Source organism: Triticum urartu, chromosome 7 (assembly GCF_003073215.2).
Source record: "Triticum urartu cultivar G1812 chromosome 7, Tu2.1, whole genome shotgun sequence".
Lineage (NCBI taxonomy): Eukaryota > Viridiplantae > Streptophyta > Magnoliopsida > Poales > Poaceae > Triticum > Triticum urartu.
In genome coordinates this window covers 22,054,318-22,070,614 of record NC_053028.1, presented here as the reverse complement: position 1 = coordinate 22,070,614, position 16,297 = coordinate 22,054,318, and the positions used below count along the sequence as shown (strand labels likewise).

The window sequence follows — 16,297 nt, the reverse complement described above, 5'->3', positions numbered from 1 at the left end:
CTTGGTACTCCACAAGCTGTGAAGTGTCCAACTAAATATTAGATGTGTTTATATGATTCGACAAAATCACTGATCACGAGAAGATGTGTTCACATGTAGATGTGTTTATATGATTCAAAATGTAGGGCTCTTAAAATTTACATGCATGTGGGGCATTATCAGATGTCCAGTCCAAGTGTCCAACCGTCCACATGTAGATGTGTTCACACCTAGATGCATTTATTCCTTGTCAGGGATCGTTAAGACTATAGAAAAATACCTATCCTAAAAGAAACTATACGTCCAATTAAAATTGAGGAATACATGCAGACTAATATAGAGGTACAAATCCCTATGCTTACTCAATGGTGAGATATAGAGGAGTATTTAACCAAAAACTACCACATTTGCCGGAAACGTGACAGAAAACTACCACTCTACGTTTTTGTGCGAAAAACTACCAAATTTTTCCTAAGCCGTGGCAAAAAACTACCAACTCGCGTAATCGCTCGCTTCGCCCGCGCTAACCCCTATTCTGACCGGTTGGGCCCGCCAACAGTTGCCACGCGGGCTAACTGACGCCCGGCGCGCGCGGACGGCCGTTAACGGCCCGTCCCCTGTCGGAACGGCCGCCGTCGGTCGGGTGCGGGTCAAGATCTGACCCTTTCCCCTCTCGCTACACTCTCTCCGTCCTCTCCCTCTCTCTGAACTAGGTGGCGGCGGCAACGATGGCGGCGGTGGTTCCGGAGGGGGGCGTCGGCGATATGGGTGGTGGCGGCGGCGGCACAAGTTTGGACGCTGCGGGCTCAGTCGACAATTGGTTGGGGAGCACCAGCTTCTCGACGCAGGCCGGCTCGTAGCAGCAGGAGGCATAGCTCGCCCAGTCATCGCCAATGGGTTGCAGGTATGGAAAATATCATCTGCTACGTTAGCTGCTTCAATCTGCCAAACAGGTTAGCTGCTCATGAATTGGTTAGCTGCTTCAATCTGGCAAATTAGTAATATGTGTTTGTTAGAGCTTGTTGGACATGTGTAGTAAACTGTATTGCATTTGTAGCTCTGTCATTTTCAATTGAATTCATGAGCACCTATTTCTGCAGTTTTGCTGACAAGAAGTGGGAGATATGGTTTCATTTAGAAGGAAGTAACCCTGTGAAAAGGGTTATATATGAGTCAGATATATCTTTTGTTACTCTACAATCACTCATTGCTAGTGAAGGGTATGGGCAGAGTGATTACATGTACTATGTGAAGGAGGAGGAAATTGGATCTGAAAGAGTAAAGTATTTAGGTAATGAATCTAGTGTTCATGAAATGTTGGAGTTTTTTAATCATGTCAATGTTGTGAACATAAGGGTTGTGAGAGATGTTGAACCTGCAATAAGTACACAGGCTATTCAGAATTACATGAACACTCAAGAGAGTTGTTGTGTGCAAAAGGTTGTGGAGCAATCTGAGTTTCAGAATGAGATAGATGATAGAAAGGCTCAGCTTGAGAGGAGCAGGATTCAAAGAGAGGCAGATTTGAACCACTTTGAAGGAGACACTGAAGTGTCTGAATTTTGTTCTGATGATTCAGTTCATTCAGATGGTAGTGCTGAAGCTGTTCAACAAATGGAAATAGAGTGTGCCTCTGAAGAGGAAACACCATTGCAAAGTACTGCTATTGTGAAACATGTGAAGAACCCTGGGCCAACTAGCAGATGTCACAATGAGGTAGAGAAAAAATGTTTTGAAGATTGGTTTCCTGAAGCAGATGAGTTTTGTTTAGCTGGTGATCCAGGCATAAGTGATGAGGAAGAAGAAGATGAAGTTGAACTACCATACATCATGAAGAAGGCAAAGACAAAGAGTAGTAAGAAAAAGATGAAGGAAAGAGTATATTTTGACCCTTCAATTCCCAATTCACATTTACTCTTGTGCAAGAGCTTGTGTTTTGATTCTGTTTACCAGTTCAGAGAAGCATTAAGAGATTTTCATATAAGGACTTTGAGGTCTTTTCACTACCATAGGTACACTCCAACAAGAATTATTGTTTGGTGTTCATAGAGAGAGCATGGATGTGAATTTTACATCTGTGCCTCCAGGATAGCTCATGAAAGAACATTTTGCATTAAGAAGTGTAACATGGAGCACACTTGTCCAGCATCAGCAGAGAACACAAAAGTTACTACTAAGTGGCTTTCCAAAGAAGTTGAGCCATCTCTTAGAGCAGATCCTAGAGCACCTGTGGATTCACTTATTAAAAACAGCAAAGTCAAGTTTTCAGTTGATGTATCAAAGAGTGTGGCCTATAGGGCAAGGAGGAAGGCTATTAAGGTTGTACAAGGTGACCAGAAGGAGCAGTACTACAGACTGAGGGACTACCTACAAGCAGTTCTTGACACAAACCCTGGTAGCAGGTGTGTAGTTACAACATTTGAGGACCCAGAAAACCCTGCCCCAACTCCTAGATTTAAGTACATGTTCTACTGCTTGCATGCATCAAAGCAAGGATTTCTTAATGGTTGCAGGCCCTTTATAGGTAAATATATAACTGCATTTTGTTCAAAATATCTTGTTGTAATTTTTTGGTAGCTAATTTGGGTATGGATGCAGGGCTTGATGGTTGCTTCATCAAGCTAACCACTGGACAGCAAATTCTTGCAGCCACAGGAAGAGATGGCAACAACAACATCTACCCCATAGCCTTTGGTGTGGTTGATAAGGAAGATTCAGAAAGTTGGACATGGTTCTTAACCCAGCTAAGATGTTGCATTGGAAGTGGAAGCAAATTTGGAACCTACACCATTATTTCTGACAGGCAAAAGGTATGCAACCTATCTTAGCCAGTAGTTCACATAAATATAGTTATTACTGGCTTTATTTGTTTTTGTTCATGACCATGGTTATTAATTTACAATCAGGGTCTTCTTAAGGCTATAAATGAGGTGTTCCCTGATTCCCCTCAGAGATACTGCCTCAGGCACATCTATGCAAATTTTCAGTCAGCTGGTTTCAGAGGAGCAGAACTAAAAAAGCTAGTAGATAAGGCTAGCTACTCATTCACCAAACATGGCCATGAATTAGCAATGGCAGAGCTTAAAGCAGAGTGTGAGGATGCCTGGAAGTGGCTTTCAAAAATTCCAAAGGAGACTTGGTGTAGGTCTTCAATGGATTACAATTGCAAAACTGATCTTGTTGTGAACAACCTGAGTGAGGTTTTCAACAAAATGATCCTTGATGTTAGGGCTAAACCAATTAGAACTATGTTTGAAGGAATAAGGACTAAGCAAATGATCAAAAGGCAGAAGACCAGGGAAAAAACAGAGAACAGCAGGTGGATGATCACACCCAACTATTCAGAGATACTAAAGGAGAATAAGAAGTATGCCAAATTTTGTGAGGCACATAAGGCTGGTCCTGACATTTGGCAAGTGTCTAGTAAGGAAAATCAGTACTGTGTCAACCTAGCTACTAACTCATGTGACTGCAGGAGGTGGGACATGACAGGTGTGACATGCAGTCATGCAATAGCAGCAATGAGCAAGATTCACATGCACCCAGAGGACTATGTGCATGAATTTTTCAAAAAACCACTATATATTGAAGCATACAAAGACATAGTGTACCATGTCCCTGGTCCTGGATTCTGGCCTGACACCCATACTCAGGATATTGAGCCACCAGTGTTCAAAGAAAAAGCAGGGAAGAAACAAACAGCTAGGAGAAAGGGCCAGTTTGAGATGCCTGCACCAAAAGACACAAGCAGGATGGAAACAATTACATGCAGCAATTGTGGTCTACAGGGCCATAGATTTACTTACTGTGGGAAAGCTCTAAACCCAAGTCTTCAGATGAGAAAGAACTTACACCAGGTCATTTAAAAATGTTGCATTCTTTGTTTAGTTAATAGTTGTTTAATTATGTACTAACTATCTTAATTCTGTCATGCAGGAGAATAGAGAAATTTTTAGGGGTTCCTCTAGTGCTAGTCACCCACCTCCAGAACCACCACATCAACACCAAACTTCACAGAGGCCAGCCTCATCTACTCCACCTCCTAAAGCAGTGAGGAACAGAAAAACAGCAGCAGATAAGAGAGCTTCAGCATCAACTGTTTCTTCAGGAGCAGCCAGGTCTTCACCAGCACCTCCAACAGGATCAGCATCAACAAGAGCTCGAAGAGGATCAGCATCAACAAGAACATTCAATGCACCAAGAGCATCCACTGCACAATCAGGGATATTAGCAGGCAAGAGGAAGAGGAAACCCCCTAGCAAGTTTGCACTATATTTTAGTGCTAGTGGAAACCATTGAAACTCTGCTACTAGACTGCTTAAATTTGTGGCAATGTGTTCTGCTACTTAGTTTGATTGTATGGTACTAAGTTTGTGCTCTGCTACTAGACTGCTTAAATTCAGACATGTGAACTTGTGTGCAATGTGCAATGTTGAATGTATGGGTTAAGTTTGTTTTATTTGTTTTACTTTGCCATTTGTGCAGTTTAGGTGCATGTTTTAATTTGTTTTTTTGTTTTACTTTGCCCTTTCTACAGTTCAGAAGTGACTGCCAAATTCATTTTAGAAAAAAGAATATGCACAAAAAATGTCTGGCCTGGGCTCGAACCCAGGACCAGTTGGTTGTAACCATGCGTTCAATACCAATGGGCTAGTGCTAGTGATTTGTTTGCATAACATCGGCCAAACTTATTATATGTTGCCTACCACGTCGTCTGTTCAGCGTGCGCTGCAGCCGCCATCTGCTCACTCAGCCGTTTCGGATTCCACCACGCTCTCTGCTCACTCGCCCACTCGCCGCTCGCACCGCCCACTCCGCTTCCCCCTCTCTCCTGTCGAAATCGCCGCCGACAACCACCGCCACCGCCGTCGCCATGGACTGGCAGCTGGCCATCGAAGCTCTCGCCGGCAAGAACCAGGAGATGCGCGCGCAGTACAGGGAGATCGCGCGCTGGTTCCCCAGTCTAGCGATGATGAGGAACCACGCCCGCGGCCTCGTGAAGGTGATGACAGCTGCTGAAAAGCAGCGCGCCTTCCCTGCCGGCCGCACCATCCCGCCGCTGTCCCTTCTGCTATGGGCGATGCGCGAGGTGCAGCGCTCCCCCGACCCCAGGCAACGCGCCCGATGGTGGATGTACCGCTCATCCACCACGCCGCCGGCCGCCGCGGACCACGTCACCGACGCCGTCCTCGTGCTCCCAGCCCCAATCAACAACGCCTACTGGGACAGGCGCAATCCATGGGTCCTTGGCCCCTCTGACAACTCTGACGGCGAGTCTTCAGACGACGAGTCCTCTGACGATGAGTCCAGTGAAGATGATGAGGACGAGTCGTCTGACGAATCTGACGAGGTGGATGAGGTCGTCGTCCTCTCCGACGACGAGCCTGAAGTGCAGCTGCTGGCTCCCGTCCTCGATGCCGTGGAGGGGGACAGGAACCTCCCAATCCACGTGGATGCGCTGCCGGAGGTCGATCTCCCAGACGGCGTCGTGGTGAAGCAAGAACAAGATGGCAGCGAGGAAGATGTGGTGGGCAAGAAGAAGAGGGCGGCCGTGACTGCAGTGCGCCGCTCCCAGCGCCTGAAGATGCTGAAGAAGGAGGAGTGAAGTGCCGCCTTCAGTTAGTTCAGTGCAAAAAAATTCAGTTTCGTCAGTCCTGGACTTTCATAAGTTCAGTAAGTTCCTAGGCTCAGTTTCGTCAGCACTATCTACTTGCTATCTATGTCAGGCACTATCTACTACTAGTTGCTATCTATGTCAGACTATGAATGGTAGTACTATCTATCTATGTCAGATTATCTATATATGTTAGTTTCTACTTGCTACATATGTTAAGTTATTTGTCACACTATCTAAGCTACTTGCACTCTGCTATATATGTTACTTGCTGCTTTCTACTTCCAACTATGTCACTACTGTCAGTTATCCACACATGATATATGCAGAGTAAAACAGACTCATCATAGATAAAACATTCTTACTTAATTAACTTAGCATGAGTACTCACTTAGCATAGTAGGTCTTAACATAAAAGTCATTACATCATAGATAAAACCAACTAGTTCTTAAACCATAAGAGTACCTCCCTCCCTCATACCATTCTGAAAGCACATAAAACTTTCCCAAAATATACACCTAACATGCATGACATTCCAAGGCCAGCTATATATATAGGCCTACTAATTACTTAACCCACACACCAAGCACTTCACTCATTCATAATTGCCTTGATCCTCTCCAGCTTATCTTTGCTGGCATGCCCAGCATTGACCAGATCAGCAATCAGATACTCCAGCTTCTTCTTCTCTTGCTTAAGTAGGTCCCTGTCCCCCTCCACTTCCTTCATGGCCTTCCTCATGTTCTGAATGATATCTGCTTGGCTTTGAAGAATGCACCTTTGCTCCTTGGCAAGCTTCATCTTTTCCATACTTATCTCAATCTTTGCTTGATCCTCAAGTTGTTTCTTCTTTGCATTTAGATCATTGATTGCCTGACTGGTATAGTCCATGTCATGAGAATCTTGCCATCTTGATAGTCAAAAAGCTTGGATAAATCTTCCACCAACTGGCTGTAGTTGTTTGACAGGAAATCAATTTCCTTCTGTAGCTTGGCCACCTCTTTCTCATGGGCTTGTTTGTCCTGCACCCTCCCCAAGTTCTGCTCATGGTACATGTCCCAAATCCTTGTTAGGCACCTTTGTAGAATCTCTGGCCAAGGACCATCCACCCAGTCCACAACCCCACAGTTCACACCTACATCCTACAGAAGCAATTATTTATAATTAAGCACAAATCACTTAGTAACAAACTTAGTACAGATAACCAAAGTTCACACCTACATCAATATGCTCTCTGAATTAGCATCAGACATAAATTCAGTTAACAGCTATATTTAGCAGTAGATATAAATTCATTTAACTCTGTTCTTTTTTAGGTAACAGCTATATTCAGTAAACACCTAACTAATACATTCAGTTCACAGTACACTAAAGATCTCTGCATGTAGGTGTTCTAAGGTTCAGTCATGTATTGAATTCAGTTAACTACAACACACATCTCTGCACATCACACATCTCTGCACCACATGCTGCACCACACATCTCCACCAGCAAAACAAGATTTAATACCTACTGCACAGGACAACCCAGGAATCGCCTCCCAGTCAAAGCACCTTCAAAAGCCACCATCTTCTTCGGCCTCTGATGATGCATCATGCACGTCGGCTCAGATTCAGTGTAAGAACCACAGAAAGATGGTTCCACCACACTGTCAGGGGTTTCCTGCAAAAGAAACTTCGAATCAAACCTAAAGCAACTTGGAATCTCCAACTTGGATGAACTAACCCTAACCCTAACTCTGTTCCACCATTATGCACTTACAAAGAGCTGAGGATCCATTGAAACCATGTTGATGTCCTCGTCCGAACTCTCCTCGTCATTCCAGGATGGCATCCTCAACTTCTACCGGCAGCAATGGCCGCGGCGGCGACGGCGACAGGCTGACCTAGCTCAGAGCACCAGGGAGAGGGGAGAGGATGAGGACGAGTGAGAGCGAGCGAGGAGGAAGAGAATGAGCGAGTGGCTGAGCTCGCTCGCTCTCACTTATTGACCCGACCGACGGCGGCCGTTCCGACAGGGGACGGGCCGTTAACGGCCGTCCGCGCGCGCCGGGCGTCAGTTAGCCCGCGTGGCAACTGTTGGCGGGCCCAACCGGTCAGAATAGGGGTTAGCGCGGGCGAAGCGAGCGATTATGCGAGTTGGTAGTTTTTTGCCACGGCTTAGGAAAAATTTGGTAGTTTTTCGCACAAAAACATAAAGTGGTAGTTTTCTGTCACGTTTCCGGCAAATGTGGTAGTTTTTGGTTAAATACTCGATATAGAGAGGGTGAGCCTGCAGGTGCTCCTATGCATTTTCGAGCATATATGTCGCTTTATTACTTACTAGCAAAAAAAAAAGACAGACGTGCCATTCTGCCCACGAGACAAACACACGTACAGCCGGGGGACTTCCTATTTTGCCGCTAGTTGCGGCAAAGTGCCGGCGTTTCGCACAGGGAGCCGCTAACCTGGGCCGGCCCATTTCCGTTGGCACAATCGCGATATTAAAAACGTAAAAAACATAAAGTGGTAGTTTTCTGTCACGTTTCCGGCAAATGTGGTAGTTTTTGGTTAAATACTCGATATAGAGAGGGTGAGCCTGCAGGTGCTCCTATGCATTTTCGAGCATATATGTCGCTTTATTACTTACTAGCAAAAAAAAAAGACAGACGTGCCATTCTGCCCACGAGACAAACACACGTACAGCCGGGGGACTTCCTATTTTGCCGCTAGTTGCGGCAAAGTGCCGGCGTTTCGCACAGGGAGCCGCTAACCTGGGCCGGCCCATTTCCGTTGGCACAATCGCGATATTAAAAACGTAAAAAACAAAGCACGCCAGAGCTGCGGATCGATCCTGGGACCTCATGGTCAATAGCGCGCCATGGTAGCCACTGCGACAGTCAACTTCTCATGTTTAGATTGAAGCGCCAGACTTAAGAAACATACAACAGCGCCAGAGATCGAATAATAACCTACTACAAGTGAGCAACGCTAATAGCCACCATAATTCCAGGTATTTCTTACATAAAATGGCAGTCTGCCTTATATGAACATAAGGTGCAAACATTTTCATATTTCATAGAGAGAGAAAAATTAAACTTGAATTTTTTTGGAATCTCAAAAAAATTCAAAATAAAGGAACAGCATGAAAACGCCATTTTTTTCCTGAAATCAAGAAGAATTTCTCGAAAATGAAAACATTTTCTGAAAAACAGGAACAAAAAACTGAAAGCGCGAACATTTTTCAAAATTACGAACAAATTTTTCAAGACATGAATAGTTTTTTGAATTCCCCAGAACATTTCTGGAATTTTGGGTCAAATTATGAAAACCATGACCATTTTGATGATGTGAACAAATTTGGAAAGCGGGAACATTTTTTTGGAAATTCCAATTTTTTAAATTGTTGAACAAAATGTTAATAAATATGAACATTTTTTGAATTCTTTGAACATTTTTTAACATGCAAATTTTTTTTAAAAAACTGGAGCATTTCTTTTATTTATGAACAAATTTTGAAATCCATAACATTTTCTGAGAATGTGATTTTTTTAGTTGGTGAACAAAAATTTCCAACAGAAACAATTCTTGAAAATTCAGAACAAAATTTTGAAACGGAAAACAATTTTGTAAATGCTATTTTTTCAGTATATGTGAACAAAGAAATGAAAATAACAAAAATGATGGCATTTTTTAATACATGAACAAAAATTTGAAAAATAAGAACATTTTTTGAAATTTGTGAACAATTTTTGAAAACATGCATTTTTTCAAATCCATGCCATTACTTTCAAATTTCTCAAAAAAGTGAACAAAAATAATTCAAACAATTTTTGAAAAAAAGAACATTTTCTAAAAATTCGGAACAAAAATTGAAAGCAGAAACATTTTTTGAATTTGTGAAAAAAATTTGTAAAATGGGAACATTTTTTGAATTTGTGAACAAATTTTGTAAAATGGGAACATTTTTGGAATTTGTGAACAAAATCTGAAAAACAGAAAAGAAATTGAAATTCGGATTTTTTTTGAAAATAAACTTTAAAAGAAAAAAAGAAACCGAAAAAGGAAACAGAAAAGAAACAGAAAAAAAGAAAAAAGAGAAATAGAAAAACGAAAAAGAAACTGAAAAAAGAAAAAAACAGTTCAGGAACCTTCTAGAGGTTCCCAAAACCAGGAAAAAACCGGCTGGAAACATCATAGAAGTTCCCAAAACCGGTGTCTGCTGTAGCGCTAAAGCGGGCCGGCCCACTCGGTCGCTCGCTCGCACCTCCCTGTGCGGAGCGTCGACAACTTGCCGCAACGAGCGGCAAGTAGGATTTTCCTACAGCCGGGTCATCGCAAATAGGCCCTTCCGGAGAAGAAGAACCGTAGCCTCTCCGGCAGCCCAGGCCCGGCCCAGTTCTTCCCCAGGAGAGGCGGAACCCGGCCCGACCCGGCCCACGCGTCCTCCCGGAAGTCCGCGGTCGCCTTGTCGCGTGCCGGCCGCGCTTCCTCTCCTCTCCCCATCACCGCGCTGTGCCCACCAGACGACTCCTCTCTCCCCCCACCGCACGGACGGAGCCAAGCACGCAGGCGAGCAGCTCTTCAGCGACTCGGCGAGGTAACCCCACCCACCGCCGCCTCCTCCCTTCCGGTAGCCCTCTCCGCGAGTAGCTCCCGGTGCCGTACGCCGGGGTAGCCTCGTCGCCCGACGCGTTAGGATTCGGGCGGGATCTGGCGGCGATCCCTCCGTCGGCGGGGCGCACGGGATCGCGGGCGCGGGGCGCTCGGTTCCGCCTGTCTGGACAGCAGGGGCGGATCTGGGCTCCCGTGCCCTCGGATCCAATTCGATTAGGCGACTGCGGTCCAGGCGAAATCAGGAAGAATCTGCGTCCCCCCCGCCCAGTTGCTGGTAGGGGACTTTGGCCTGGGCGGGGTGGGTATCCAGGAAGGCATGTGGTTGTCCGATTCCGGTGGTTGCGCAGATCTCTCGCCGGTCGGGCATGGTTGCTGAGTATTTTGTCACATTCGATCTGGGATCTCGGGGTGCTGCACGATGTTTTCATGCCTGGTCTGCTCTGGGACTCCAGCTCATGATCAGCACGGATATCCCCCATGGCAGCGGAACGGGGAGCAATGGTTATTCGGATATCTTTCGTGCTATAGATGTATTTTGACAAGAATATGACAAATGTGTTGGAGCATGATCTTGTATGTCATGCAGGAGTTTGTGGCTACTGAAATAGCAAACTCTACGCACAGTAAGAAACTGATAATGATCGTCTTACTGTTTGGCACCAATCGTGCCTAAAGCACACAGCAACGATACCTACCAGCCTTATATGTTAACGCCTACTCCTGTCCTTGGACTGAACCATTATTAATAGACCGTCCCGCCTCTCACATGCATGTGTGGCTAGGCTGTATGTTCAAGTAGATGCTTAGATTTTTCAGCTACCCTAATGATAATGTGTGTCCTGATTCTTATTATTATTTAGTCCAGATACGCGTGTGAGTTTCCTGCTCATCAGTTACGCTTCTCTGGAACTATCTTTAGTACATTACGATGCATCTATTTGGTTTCCTGAACCTCATCCTGGATGAATCACTTCTCTCTGTTCTGTAGTTAATGTTTATTTTATATGGCTTCTCCCAGGATGGAAATGCTCTTCAGCAGCCTTTTCTGTGATTCAGCATCATCGGAGAACTTTTCTGGTCATCCCGGTGTTGAGAGATGCCCATTCCTGAGGAACATCAATGGAGCTACAACCTTTTCATTTTCTTCTGCTTTGCCTGTAGCTGTAAGATCTGCCTCTTATGTTGTTTTGTGATTACAGTGACCAAAGGTAGTGCAATTTTCCTTGACAACCTGTGTTGTTCTGCAGGCCCGAGGAGGCAAAGGTCCGATCTTTGAGGATGGACCAGGCTTTGAGTCGGCATTCAAGCTTTTTCATGGACAGGATGGGATAGTTCCCCTTTCAGGAAGATCATATGTGCCTGATGAGAACCGCAGTGAGAGCACTGATGTCAAGCCTGAACCTGCTCTGCCCTTTAATCCATTGGCTGCTAGAGCCGCTACCATAAGCCTATCAGCATTTGGACCATTCGGGTTTAACTTCTTTAATGGCAAGGGCAAAAAGCAGAACAAGAAGCCCAACAATCTCGACCAGTCACAGAAGAAGCCCAACAAGCCAGATCAGAATTCCATGAAAGTAATGCCTCTGTTTTTTCTTCATTCTCCCTCTTAATTTGCAATTGTCGAGTGATTTCTTACTGTCTAACTGTCCTGCAAATAAGAAACCTTGAGCCACATGGCACACAGCTTTACTGTAATAGAAATGTAAAATGTTATTACTCCCTCAAGGGAGCAGTTGATTTAGAAATAGCAAGGAACTTATTAATACAGCATAAAAGCCAAGTTCTGATCGGTTAACTCATCACTTCATTAACCACATTCAGATAGTATTAATATTGTATAAACAAAGGAAAAACAACTTCATTTGGTATTCTATGTAATATTAGTTACACTCTGCATATGTCATCCTTTGTGCTCCATTACTTCCACTTCCATCTAAACTGTTTCTCCGTGCTAACTGTGACTTACAATGCATTGTTTTCTCCCAAGTTCCAATTTCATGATTGTTGTTTGTAACAAGTGTTTTTTTTTTCTTTTCTTGTAAGTGAATAATTATCATTCCTTTTCCATATTTAGCATCTTTCGGTAGTCAAGTGCTAGAGCTGATCAGAAAGGCAATGCTGCGTAACCAAGATTTTGCTCATGTTCCAACTAGTTTACTCATGTTCCCCTCTGTATTCCTTTCAGCAAAAAGGAGGCAACCCACCGTCCCACGAGGCAATGAGTGATGAATGGCTAGAAAATGGACAGTGCCCACTAGCTCGGTCTTACCGGGCAATGAGTGGTGTTCTGCCCCTTGTTGCCAAGGCACTACAGCCACCAGCTGGTATGAAGCTGAAGTGCCCGCCTGCGATTGTTGCTGCACGAGCAGCCCTTGCACGCACAACCCTCGTGAAGTCCCTCCGTCCCCAGCCCCTGCCTGCAAAGATGGTAGCCATCGCAATGCTCGGGATGGCAGCGAATGTCCCTCTAGGGGTGTGGCGCGAGCACACCAAGAAATTCTCCCCCCAGTGGTTCGCTGCCGTGCACGCCGCCGTTCCGTTCATCGCGATGCTGAGGAAGTCTGTCAACATGCCCAGGACCGCGATGGTGTTCACCATAGCAGCCTCCATCCTCGGGCAGACCATCGGGTCTAGGGCCGAGCGCATCCGCCTGAAGACTCTGGCTGCAAAGGGCACCGCCGGCCCCGCCACCGCAGTCACTGTCATGTATCCAGACAAGAGCGGCAGCTGCAGCGACGCCGAGGGCAAGGCGTGGGATCCTCTTGCGCTGAAGATGCCTGGCTCTGCTAACGCCGGTGCTCCTGCACCAACCCCTAGCATGTGCTTTTAGCCGCGGAATTTAGCGGCCAGGTACCGATTTCTATTTATCGTGTATGTAATTGCCTTGCCTGTCCCTAGAAAGCAGAGCTGCTTGTGATGTTTTCTGGGATGAGACAAGTGGAATAAGGTGCTATAGTACCATGTCATGGTGTGTCGTCAGTCTATGCATCTGTAATCTGATGCTAATATATACTCGTATTACACAGAAACAATTATATTGTGGTTGTCCTTCAAGCAATTTGTTATGCTGTGTCTGAAACCTTGGTTGTTACAGAATAAAGCTTCCTCCCTATATGTATATATATACACACACAAGATGTGTTTTAACAGTGCAAATTCAAGCCTTGACTGTACGCTTCTTCTACAACATTTTTTCTTGCTAATGGTTACAAAGGCACAATCGTGAGAATAATTTGCTACCACAAGAAAGTAATTTCGAACACAAGGCCTTTGATATAAGTTCTGTACAAGCAGTGTGTGGATGTCGACAGTCCAGTAGTATCACATATAGATGATGTAAAATACATCATCAAATTGTGGTGCTTCGAGTAAAATTTACATCACCTAAAATTGGTTTTTTACATAACTCCAATAGATGATGATGTAAAATAGCACACTTTTGGAGCACTTGGTAATAGCATTTGGTGATGCAATTTTTGCTCCAGCCGCGTGGTCCCCTGGTGATATAAAATTTGCTCGAGAGCATCTTGGTGCCTTAATACCATTTTACATCACGCCTTATCCCGGGTAAAAATATTTGCATCTTACATCATCTATTGAGCAGCGTTTTTGCCATCACATGATATTGGAGATGCTCTTGAAGATGGAAAATAATTAACCGGTAACACTATGAAAGTACAAAGGTGAGCATGGTTCCACGTGCACCCATCATCCATTCTAAATAGTACACCCTCCGTCCCATAATATAAGAACGTTTTTGACAGACAGAGGTAGTAAAATTTTAAAAATAGTAAAGAATTTAAACAATTTTAATAATATTGTAGGTTACGAAACTTGGTCGAATGTTATACTCACATGTGAAATTTCACAAAAAAAAGACACCTGTGATACTCTTAGTGAAGAAAACATAATCATACCTTCAAAACCACATATGTCATTTCTTCGTGAAACTTCACACGTAACTAGGGGTATAAAAAAATTCAGAATTATTTGAACTTCTAGCTTTTTTCTTTCGATTTTATTATTTATATGGGCGCATGTGGAACCAAGTTCCCAAAATCCATTGTCCCTAAAACTAAAGGCAAATAATATTTTTTCTACTTTTTTATGAGAGAGAAATATTTTGTCTATTAAGTTTTAAATGAACAAACGACTTGTGTAAACCAAACGAGGATATGACAGCGGGGCCCACTGCACAGAGAGAGGCGAGGAAGCCTCCCAAGCTGGGCCCAGTCGCATAGAGAGGAATGGGAACGGAAACGGCCTGCCAAGTGGGACCCAGGCGCATAGACAGAAGGGGGGCTCCCGCCTCCCGCCATTTCCATCCCCTCGCCACGGCGCCTTCCCGCGCAGACCCCGGCGCCAAGTTTTTTTTACCGCCATTTTCTTGGCGCCAACCCCGCTCCCGGCTCAGTTTCCCGCCACGCGCGCCTCCCTCCCACCTATAAACTCCCTCGCCGGCCCCTCTCTCTCTCAACCATCCCCATCCCCTCCGCCGCAATCCTCCCTCCTCACCTTCATCCAGATCCACAGGGCTAGACCGAGCCAGAGAGATCGTCGGATCAACAGTTCGAGAAAGGAGAGTTCAGCCGGATCTCACTCACCATGGTGGTCGCGCTCGGTCCCGGCAGGTTCTACGGCGGCGGCCTGCCGCGCCCGCGCGTCTTCCCCGGCGACCGCGTCGACCCGCCGGCGCCCGTCACCGACGCGCTCCTCTGCTGGGCGCGCGAAGCGCACTGGTCCATGGGCGGGCTCGGCGCCAAGCGCCTCCGCCTGCAGGGCCGCATCGAGGGCAACCTCGTCAAGCTCCGCCGCACCGCGCGCCGCGACGCCAGGGTCTCCGCCAAGTCCGCCAAGGTCCGCGCCGCGGGGCACGGGCCCGCCCCTGCCACTCTCGACGACGCGCTCGGCTCCGACGACGACGATTCGGAGGACGAGGCGGAGGTCGCGGCCCAGGAGAAGGCGATGCGGCGCGAGGTCGTTGATGACGACGAGGACTCCGAGTCCGGCGAGTCGGAGGGCGAGGGGGTGCCGCTCGTCACCATCGCCGCCGCCGCCAAGAGGAAGCGCGTCAGGAAGCTCTCCGACGAGTTCGACCGCATTGCCGCCGCGCAGCTGGAGGGCGGCGGGAAGAAGAAGCCCGCGGCCGCGGCTCCGGCCAAGGCCCTGCTGAGGAAGAAGGCAGTCGCTGCGGCTGCTCCTGCCCCGGCCACTGAGGCGCCGGCGAAGAAGTCGTTGAAGAGGAAGGCGGTGGCGCTGGCTGCTGGTGCTGTGGCGAGGACGTCGCCGAAGAGGAAGACTGCCAAGGCGCCGGAGGCGAAGACATCACCGAAGAGGAAGACCGCTGAGGCGCCGGCGGCAAGGAGGACGTCGCCGAGGTCGAAGCACTGATGGATAGGTGCCCGTTTCCATTTGCAATCCCTGTTCTTGGCTCTACCGGTTGTGGTGTGATCTCGGAGAGGCAGCATGCCGTGTGTTCGTTGAAATGCTTGAATGCAATCTGTCATGCTTCTTTCTGTATATGATTCAAATCCCTCAAATGTCTCTGGTAAGCTCTGAATTATCTTGAAATAATTGTTCCTGCACTGAGATCTGAAAGTCTTCCTCAAATAACAGTTGATGTATTGAGGCGTGGTCTGGAGATGCGATTACTGAGATCTGAAATTCCAGTGTCCATGTTTCTTTCTATATCTGAATCGAATTCCTTAAGAATTGTCTGATCAACCCTGAACATAGTCTGTTCCCATACTGTGATCTTAAGTAAAACACTGAAATAATTTAGTAGTTTCAGTACTGAGATCTGAAAATGTTTGATGCTGTTTCTTACATTTTGTTTATCAGTTCGGTTGATGTTATGATGCGAATTGCAAAATGAATTCAAGTGCAATTCCCTATCTGTTCTTGTTGCTATTGAGATGTGGAAATGTTCCATTTCTTGCTATGTTTGATGCTTCTTATGTTGACATTATATTTGCCGAGGTCGAGGTGTGATAGCGGTCTGGGCAGGGTCATGGACGCCATTTTTTTTACTCTGAGCCTTCTTAAGGGAATTTGCAATCTCACCTATATAAGGTTTATTTGCTTCCCTTGTATGAGTTGGATTTTGAT

At 45.9% G+C, this 16,297-nt stretch overlaps 2 protein-coding genes across 2 annotated transcripts; both read left to right on the top strand.

Moving 5' to 3' along the window:
- The first annotated feature begins 10,017 nt into the window (after window positions 1–10,017).
- Window positions 10,018–13,243, top strand: LOC125519749. The gene is made up of 4 exons (XM_048684498.1): window positions 10,018–10,172; window positions 11,208–11,352; window positions 11,437–11,763; window positions 12,375–13,243. Exons 2-4 carry the CDS (start codon window positions 11,209–11,211, stop codon window positions 13,017–13,019), a joined length of 1,116 nt encoding a protein of 371 aa, XP_048540455.1. The 5' UTR covers window positions 10,018–10,172; window position 11,208; the 3' UTR covers window positions 13,020–13,243.
- Window positions 13,244–14,653: 1,410 nt separating this feature from the next.
- Window positions 14,654–15,778, top strand: LOC125520478 (histone H1-like). The gene has a single exon (XM_048685419.1). It carries the CDS (start codon window positions 14,795–14,797, stop codon window positions 15,578–15,580), a length of 786 nt encoding a protein of 261 aa, XP_048541376.1. The 5' UTR covers window positions 14,654–14,794; the 3' UTR covers window positions 15,581–15,778.
- The last annotated feature ends 519 nt before the right edge of the window (window positions 15,779–16,297 follow it).